This window comes from Doryrhamphus excisus, chromosome 23 (assembly GCF_030265055.1).
Source record: "Doryrhamphus excisus isolate RoL2022-K1 chromosome 23, RoL_Dexc_1.0, whole genome shotgun sequence".
Classification (NCBI taxonomy): domain Eukaryota; kingdom Metazoa; phylum Chordata; class Actinopteri; order Syngnathiformes; family Syngnathidae; genus Doryrhamphus; species Doryrhamphus excisus.
The window spans coordinates 9,420,806-9,430,847 of record NC_080488.1 but is presented as its reverse complement, the minus strand read 5'-3'; the positions used below and the strand labels follow the sequence as shown (position 1 = coordinate 9,430,847).

Genomic DNA, 10,042 nt, shown 5'->3' with positions numbered 1-10,042 from the left:
ATGCCAATGCCCACTCTGCTCAGCTCAGGGAAAGAAAAGTGAGTAACCAGGGTGGACTCACAAGGCGCTTATGACCAAGGCCGATTCAAAAAGGGAGGGGCAGAAATGGAGATGGGAGCACCAGGAGGATGCAATGTGTCCACAGTGAGAGATGCCCCGTCTTTGCCTTTTTTTATTGAAGCCTGATCCGTGCCACTGCTTTGGGACTCTGAAGCAGTGAAGCTCAGTCACATTGTGAGCTACAAAGCTGCTCGCTCTTGAAGACTTGGGGAGTGCTGTGGATTTAAAAGACTCTTTTTTTTTGCCATAAAAATTTGCCATATTGGATAAGACTCATCATACGCCGCAGGTACAGTACCGATTATTCTGTATATATTAATTAATGTGTGAACATTTTTTCCATTCATTCTTATAGTAAGCCATAGGGAAGCACATTTTGTGATTATAACCATAGAAGAAGTTATGTTAAATTAAGTTAATTTAATTTTACCATATCACAATTTACTTTTATGCTATTTCAAGGCAATTTGATGGTGAAAAATGTGATTAAAGACCAGGGTTCAATTCCACCCTCGGCCGTCTATGTGTGGAGTTTGCATGTTCTCCCCGTGCATGCGTGGGTTTTCTCCGGGTACTCCGGTTTCTTCCCACATTACAAAAACATGCTAGGTTAATTAGCGACTTCAAATTGTCCATAGGTATGAATGTGAGTGTGAATGGTTGTTTGTCTATATGTGCCCTGTGATTGGCTGGCGACCAGTCCAGGGTGTAGAAGACAACTAGGATAGGCTCCAGCACCCCCCCGCGACCCTCGTGAGGAAAAGCGGTAGAAAATGAATGAATGAATGAGTTCTCATCTTATTTTGTGTGGAAGTGGTAACTTTTTGGTTACTTATTTTGTCTTTCCCCACGCTCTGACATCTCTATGTGGAGTTTGCATGTTCTCCCCGTGCATGCGTGGGTTTTCTTTCTTCCGGTTTCCTCCCACATTCCAAAAAACATGCTAGGTTAATTGGCGACTTCAAATTGTCCATAGGTATGAATGTGAGTGTGAATGGTTGTTTGTCTATATGTGCCCTGTGATTGGCTGGCCTCCAGTCCAGGGTGTACCCCGCCTCACGCCCGAAGACAGCTGGGATAGGCTCCAGCACCCTTGTGCGACCCTCGTGAGGAAAAGCGGTAGAAAATGAATGAATGAATGAGTTCTCCTCTTATTTTGTGTGGAAGTGGTAACTTTTTGGTTACTTTTTTTGTCTTTCCCCACCCTCGGCCATCTCGACCCTCGTGAGGAAAAGCGGCAGAAAATGAATGAATGAATGAGTTCTCCTCTTATTTTGTGTGGAAGTGGTAACTTTTTGGTTACTTATTTTGTCTTTCCCCACCCTCGGCCATCTCTGTGTGGAGGAAAAAGCGGTAGAAAATGAATGAATGAATGAAAATGTGATTAAGTATTACTATTATTACAGTATTGTTGAAGTTATTGTACAAAGTCAATAGTATTATTCACTATTATGGGTTATATGTGAGTACCGTCTAGTTGACCCTATTTCATTTCAGGAACGGAACAAAGAGCAGGACTAGAAGAGCGGCAGACTTTGGCACTTGTGGACGAGTGATGGACAGCTGGACTCTTCAAGGGGACAGCTACTCCTTCCTACGCAGTGCCCCCCGCACCCCGTATTCCTTGTGTCATCGGGACGGCACCCCGAACCACGTTGAAATATTTGACATCATCACTTCTCCTATCCGACGTGGGTCCATCTCTGAGACCACTTGTCTGTGTGACATATTCGGGGATGATTCTGAGTCGCCTTCACTGTCCAGCAACGCTGCCGTCGAGGCATTTGTCCATTTGGCATCAACAGCCGCATCACTGACGGTGGATGATCTGAACGATTCTTCAGGTTCGTACCACACGGCGCCGTGCTCCAGTGAAGGAGAAGAAGGGCTTGACGACCAAACGGAGAGGATTCATAGCCCTCCACCGCAGAGTGAGACCAACATAGCGAGCTCTGAACTTTCTAAAGATAGTAACTCCACTTTTGAGTCGAAAAGTAAATCACCCGTGCCTGAGATTAGCGCTGAAGTTGACAGCACTGTTTTTAAGGAGAGGACACCCTCGCCTGGACAAAAGAGTCCCTGTTTGAATTCTGTTTGTGTTGAGCCGAGATGTTCACTCTCAGAGCTTCATCCAGAAGAAAGTAGAAATCAATCGTTAAGTCAGAGTACTTCCCCTGCATCTATGAACTGCAATATCGCATCTTCTTCTGAATCGGTGAACCTCCAGTCCGAGGATTTCGAAGCAGAACCTACTGATGTTTCTTCTCAAGCTGGATTCGACCTTCCGTGTTATTCTCCTTCATCTGTTCATAGCAAGTCTGGACATTCTGTTCTAATTCCAGGATTGAATAATAGGCGTTCCTCACCCGATTCTCCATCATCGTCCCCGTTCCCTGAGCTGAAAGGAAGAGTGTCCCTACCTGATCTTATGAGCAGGGGTTCTACACCTGATATACAAGTCCAAAACCCGATCCAAACCTCGGAGTCAAATGAAGATCTCACCAAAGAAAACCTGAACGGAGGTTTGGAAGCGGATATCGTCAGTGCTGCGTCAACACCTGCCCCCCGATACACGCCCCCCTCCCCTGTTATTGCATTAATCCAATCCAATGAGAAGAGTGTTTTTCCTGAATTAAAGCAAACCTCTCCATCACCTGACCTCCTGGGTGTTCCATCAAGAAATTCCTCACCTGGAATCTTCAGGCCGAATTCGACATTTTCTGAAATAATCACCCAGGCTTCTTCACCTGTGGTCAGCTATAGTTTATCTCCATCGCCTGGAATTAGAAGCACATGTTCTTCCGTTGAAAGTACACACACGGCTCCTTCACCAGAAATCCGCATCACGGCATCTTCACCTGAGATCAAAAGGAAAGAATATATCTCTGAAGAGCACACAACACAAGATTGTTCTCTCGTCGAGTCATCAAGGAGTACTACCTCCTCCACTCATAGTACAGAGATTCCTTATTCTGGAATATTCCGTACACTCGAGTCGGACAGGACACCAGCGTCTCCTGACGGACAGAGCACCGTATCAGGCTTCATGTGTGCTGAAATAATTCAGTCCAGATCTGAAACATCTTCGCCTCAATCAACACGTCACACTCCATCACCTGAGTTGAGGTATCAAAGCCACGGTTCTTCACCTGAGCACAGAAGTCGAGATCCATCACCGGTGCAGAGATACAATCAGTGTTCACCATCGACCGTTTCACCTGAGCGAGTTATCATCTCCTCACCTGATGTTCCGGAAACACAGAACCACATTGAGGTGGAAACATCTGAATCGGACAAGGTAGAAAAATCACATCTAAATAAAGTCAGTTCACATGGTGTGCAATTTCGGTCACTAGTGTCTAATTCACCTTTTTTGGCTAAGGAAAAATCGGACAAATTATTGATTCACCAAAATCCAAAGAACAGAATTAGAATAAACGAGGAAAATCCAAACTCTTTTAATGGTTCTGCTATGGAAACCAATTCTATTCCGGTTCGTTTTCTTCTCAGCGGTACAGCCGACAAATCTCTACTCAGAGAAGAAAAACGACTAAATCAACATACGCATCATTTATTGAGGTCCGATAACAAACGGTTACACTCTGCGGCGGATCATTCAAGGCAAAAACTCGGAGCGAGATTTGCACAAGATGTAAACGGTCGGAAAACTCCTTCCCCGCCGCTAACCAGATTCACGCCTGTACACATTATAGCCCCGGAGAAACCACGCAGACGCTGGCAGAACAGAAGCCATCCTGATTCTGTAGCATCACAGAGTGGTTATTTAAAGGCTGTGACAAATACGGAAAACCCCGCTGATAATAATAATCCGCTCCACGGCGTCACACCCGGGAAGCAATCGGAGATAGAGAGGAAAATACAGCTGGAAGAGGAGAGAGAAAAGCGATTGAGAGACATGGAACGAGAAAGTCAAAGGGAGGGTTGGGAGGAGTGGCAAAAGGATGCCGGTTACAGAGAGGAACAGGTTGAGCTGTCGTTCAATTCCCGAAATAGAAAAGGCCCAGCGAGTCGCGGTCCAGCCCCCACAAGCAGAGAGAGTCGTCAGGGAATGCCAACCGTGCATTCCTATTCAGAGAGCGTTCCTACCGCCAGACAGCCACAGGAACAGCAAAGTCTGCTCAAATCCGCTTCCCAACAAGACAAGAGTATTGGTGGTGGTCCGATTAGGCGACTTCAGCCCCCCGCACCGCAGAACAAGATCAGTGCTCGATCGATCCGGAGTTCGAGCTCCAGTATGGGAAGTGAGTTGGACGAAGCGGACAATGAAGTGAAGTGGCTCACAGACGTGGCTTTTCGGAGCCTCTCCAGCCCCGAGTTAGATTATCTCGACATGTACAACTCCAGCCACCGATCATCTACCAACATCTCACAACCGTCGACTCAGGAGAGCCCGGCGGGGGTCAGCAGCGCCTGGCCGACTTATGCTGACTTTCGGGGTTCTGCTTCCAAGCTGGATAACGACGAGTTCTCGTTCCAGCAACAGCTTCTCCACCATTCGGACGAAATGGATCCATCACGCGGGAACGAGATGGGAAGCTTCGAGTGCATCGATGTAGCGGTGGAAAGAGAAGACTCCAGGAAGCTGAGAAGAGGAGTACCAAAGAGACAAATCCAGTTGAAGAGAAAAGAAAGTAAGGATGAAAACAGGGAAAATAACAGTCCTGGAATTCCCGTCACGGAGAACAGCGCTTCACTAGAAAGGCATTCCCGGGAGGCATTCCTGAGACAGTACAGTACACCAGCAGAAGTCCAAGAATCTTACACTGCTGAGCTTTGCACCGGTTCCGAGTTCAATGAAAGAAAAAACAAACTGCAGAAATCAGTTTCTCTGGATGAAACATCTTCAAAGACCAAGATGGCAACTTGCCTTATAAAAAGCGTTCTGTCGAAGAAGATGCAAGGTGCTGATAAACAACCTGATGAACCTGATGGAGAGGAAGTGAACCCCGGTTTTGGAGAAAACAACACCATCGAGGACCCGTCAAAAGATCCTGACGTGAAAGGAGAACAAATCCAAAGAGATGTCAGCGACAAATCCAACCGACCAAGTTCTGATTCTCCAGATGGGAATAAAACCTCACAAACATCTGAAATCAGATCTCAAAGAAAAGATGGAGATGACAGGAAAAGATGGCAGGAGAACGAGGGAAGCAACTCAACAAATTCCAGGAACCCAGAAGCTCCTTCTGCTACCAGGATAACCAACCAACAACTGGAAACACATGAACGTGAACTTAAATGCGGCGAGAAAAAGAAAGCGTCCCTCAATGTCTGCCTTACACCCGAGGCAGAAAAAAATCTCGAAACATCTCCACCGGATTTCCAACAACAGAATGAAAAAATCCAAGAGCCTAATGAAGATCTAAAAATGGAAGAAAACAAACAAAAAGGCCCAATCCACAAAGTCAGAGATGTTCGAAGGCTTGTCAAGAACACATATAATCTGTCCTTCAAAGCGCCCTCAGATATTAATGAAGACAAAAATGATAATTTGAATAAGAAAAACGAAAATGAAACAAAAGATGATGAGATACGAGGGGAAAGAACAAACAAGTCCATGACGGAGAAGAGCGAGGAACCGAACATGGAAGCAAACGATGAAAGTCCACCTCGGCAGAACAAAGGGAAGCCTTCATCTCAGTTACATCCGATGCAAATACAATGCAAGGCGGTTTGTTGGAGGGATGACAAGAACAAAAACCATAAAGACTTCGGTGATACTAAGACACCGACGGAAATCGAACAAGGGACACAAGAACTACCGGTTAAGGAAGCAACTACCAAGACTTCTAATATGGAGGCAGAAACATTGAAGGAGATAAACGATGACACGGTGATGAGATCAGATCCAAAACCTCCCAAGCTTGGAAGTCTTCCCAGTAAGGAACGAGAAGTCTCCACTGCCGTTGTGTTGATTCGGGATGGATCCAACCAGGCAAAAACTAGTCAACCACTAAATCAGGAAGAGCTGCAAACATCTCCGCAGGTTCTAGCTTCCTCATCTTCACCTGAAGTCACAACATCTGGAGGTGTCCCAAGTCCCGGTAGTCATTCAGTGTCCATGTTATTAAAGGAGAAAGGCTACCAAGCTGATATTGGAGCAATGGTGGCTGAAAGTCGGAATTCTGCAGAAGGAAAAGATGCCCCACGGAAGCACGTTAATTGCTTAGAAATCCCACTTCAGACCCCTTCAAATGAACCCCGTAGAGAGAAGACATTCTCTTCTTCATCCAGTATCTCCAGCCCGTTATTGTCATGTGACCATACGGATAAACCACCCAAGAACCAAGGATCTCAAGGATCTCCACAGGATCAACTTCCGGTTCTAAACAAACAAAAACAACATGGAGATTTTGAAGCGGTGAAAAGACAGGACCCCACTTTCCCTCCGAGGTCCCCCGCCGTACGACGATTCAGACCTCAGCCCATCGAGGTCAAGTCCCTTTCGAAAGAGACCACCACGAAACGAGAATCGAAAAGCAACAGGTTACAAACCATAGAAGTTAAATCTATTGCAAAAAATTCGGAAAAACCGATTGTACCTCCGAAACCGATGTGCAAGTTCAAACCTGCAGATTTTGGCACCAAGACCGGTGACGTTCCAGCGAGCTTCAAATGCGACGAGAGACCTCAAACAATTGTAGTGTCATCTCCGACCATCTACAGGAAGATACCCACTGAGGCCACGTCAACGTCAACGTCAACGTCAACGTCAACGTCAACGTCAACGTCCAACCAAATGAGGAAACTTGCAGTGTCGACCGTATCCAGCATCAAACCCCCGTCAAGCAAAATAACAACAACAAGCATCTCAAGCATGGTAAACCAGTCAGGAACCGAAGCTTCTAAAGACATGGGTGAGGAGCAGCACCCACGGGCGTCACCTGTGAGATCGGCGAACGCTACATCAACAAATGATTCTGATCTTATTGAAAACCAGAACCGTGAAGGTCCACACACAACTGAAGCAGCGACGTCGACAACTTTAAGCTACGCCAAAGCTTCTTCTGGTGTCTCCACAACTGGATACCGGAGATCATCGTCCAGCGAACGCACCCAAAGGTTTTCCGATCGTTTTAATACCTCAGATGATCCTCCGAGTTACGACGAAAGAGAGAGCTTCAGTCCCCTTATGCCGGATTTAACGCCGAGGAGGTCAAATCGCTATCAGAACCCCGCCCACGTTCCTTGTTCCTGTACAGTTGGCTTCCCACCTCCACCTCCACCTCATCATCATCATCATCATTACCACAGTCCTCACAACGTCACCCCACCAGCACCTCCAGCACCACACTCCCCAGGTCATGTCATACCCTACCAAGCCCCGCTTCGTCACCACCAATGCAGACCTGATCCTCAGAGCTTCCAAACTAGCTCATCACCCAAGTCAAGTCCTCATGGTCCAAACCAGCCCCCCACTATTTACCAGCCGCTTGACCCCAGGCGGCTACCTCCGCACAGATCCCCCCAACAGCAGCCTAATTATGGTGATTCTGGGCACAGTCACTCCCCTGGTTTGGGTCCCATAGACCCGCAGTATCTGTATGGATCCGAGTATGGAGGTGACAGCTCCAGTTTGTACTCAGACAGCAACTACGGACAGACACCTCGTAGAGTTCTACTGGATCCAGAAACTGGGAAGTATTTCTACATCGAGGTTCCTATGCAACCTTTAAGGAAGATGTTGTTTGACCCAGAAACCGGACAATACGTGGAAGTTCTCATCCCTCAGCAAGCCATGTCTCACTCAGGTTTATATCCTCCGTCAGCAGCTCCGTACTCATCTCTCCACAATCCAAATATGTACGGGTCTACTCCACAATACATGCCGTACAATACGGCTCCCGCTCCACATGCTCAGCATCAACCGCCACGATATCCTGATGCGTCCGCTACGTCATCAATGCACCCAAATGGGCCCAGTAGCAGCTTCAGGAACTGTTCCGGTCAGGGGTCAAAATCGGAACCGCAAAACCATCCACCGCTGGATCAGAGCTACCTGGATGGTATGTATTATGTTCCCACAGGGATGAACACGAGCTCCAATGCTACCACTCCAGTCTACTACCATAAACATCCAGCCAGCCTCCCCCCATCGGGGGGGAAAAGGTCCTGAAATAGAGGACCCGAGCCGTCTTCCTGGAGCCTGTGGAGTTTTAAATACACGCTGTATAAAAAGGGGGGGCGCCTAATGTTAGCTTCTAATGTTATTTGAGTTTTCATGTCGCAATTGAATATGCTTGTTGTTTATGTTCTGCTGCTACTTGCTACTAACAATACAATAAAAAAAACAATTATTGGCATAAATATAAAAAATACTATGTTATACATATCTGAATATTCATATTTTATCACTTTTGATACTAAAAAGTACACTTGCAGGTCATGCAGAAACATTAAAGAAGTGGTTGCAATTGTGTGTACTTTACAAGAAAATGTGCCCAAAAAACTTGAAACTGGCAATGTATAAGTACTTCGGTTACTTTGTCATTGTATTTCTTGAAAAAAACTGCATTTTGTGTACATGATGCCAATAAAGTTGTCGAGAAAATGTGTTTTTTTTTCCCTTTTTCTAACTGATTCTTGTAGACAAAGAGTGACCACTATTATATACAGTGATAAAGTACATACAGTATAAACGCAGTACATATACATATTGTGTATGCATAGTGGTATGCTTTGTTTCGGACATGTTTAACAATTAGTACAATGTTTTTTTTCTTCTTCCATAAATGTAATTGTAAGAAAGACTAAAGATTAATTAAGATTAAGATTAATTAAGATTAATAAATAAATGCTGAATGCTTAATCATTAACCTATTAATTATCATCAGTCAATGAACTGTATTGCTTTGGCATACATGCTTCTCCTGTTGAGATGAATAATTAATTACATTAATAAATGTACCAGATACAAGATTAAAAACAAAACAAAGAAATATGGTTCAGCAAATTTAAATTCTATACATTTTAAGGTAATATAAGACCTAAAACTACAACATTAAAATGTGTACATATTACATAGTACGGTATTACAAATGTATATCTATGACATATATAATATAGAGCACATACAGTGTCTATCATGCAGGTGTTATATTTGCATATGTCAGTGTACCACATTGACCACTAGATGGTGCCATATCCCAATAGATCTCAGCACTGTAGTCATGTCCAGTAACTCAAAGCAAAGCACTCTTTTAATTAGGTTTCCCTAATTAAAACCTCACCCCGATTATTAAAAGCAGAGCCATGTTGTTTGTACGTAATAAAAAACTTCACTTTGAAGTGAGTGGCAGTAAAATTAATTAGAGGTGTGTTTGTGTGTTGCGGGTTGTTGCACAGAAAAGGCTGTTTAATCTATAAAAGCAAAGCAACACAGGAAGTTAAGATCACTGTGCGTAATTGTACATAAAACTAAGCATAATTATATATTTTTTAGAACACACGTGTACTAATATTGTACTGATGTAGTGTTTACTGAGGTATGATGTAAGAATGACTCAACGGGAGAAATAGCAAACCGGTCAATATAAACAATGTCAAGTGGCCCACTGATGTTGCATTTTCCATGGCTGATAATAACGTAGCATAGCAAATAAACTTTGATCCAATATGACACATGAAAAGGTTCAGAGGAATGCTGCGTTCAAGAGCGGGGCCTTGATCCTGTACTGTTACCGTTGCGATAACAGGAACCACACCTTCTTAACACAGGTTGTAATCTACGTCTGACACACCTTGACACACACACACACACACGCATGCGTCAGATGTGTCATTTTGTCTTTTGAAATTAATTCGAATCAACCGATATCAGCATAAAAATATGATATCAATTGATATCGGTAATTTTTTAAAATGAAAACCAATATAGGAAATATATCATGTATATCGATATCGGCAATTGAGAGTTGGACAATATCGGTTTTCGGCAAAAAAGCCAATATCGGACATGTCT

The 10,042-nt window shown here is 44.5% G+C and overlaps 1 protein-coding gene across 1 annotated transcript; it reads left to right on the top strand.

Moving 5' to 3' along the window:
- Positions 1 to 277: 277 nt before the first annotated feature.
- si:ch73-43g23.1 (uncharacterized) lies at positions 278 to 8,536 on the top strand. Its single transcript, XM_058063946.1, has 2 exons — positions 278 to 349; positions 1,558 to 8,536. The coding sequence occupies exon 2, from the start codon at positions 1,616 to 1,618 to the stop codon at positions 8,195 to 8,197; it is 6,582 nt and encodes a 2,193-aa protein (XP_057919929.1). The 5' UTR covers positions 278 to 349; positions 1,558 to 1,615; the 3' UTR covers positions 8,198 to 8,536.
- Positions 8,537 to 10,042: the final 1,506 nt, after the last annotated feature.

Coding starts and splice junctions, on each gene's coding strand:
- si:ch73-43g23.1 (XM_058063946.1), top strand. CDS start 1,616: ATGGACAGCTGGACTCTTCAAGGGGACAGCTACTCCTTCCTACGCAGT.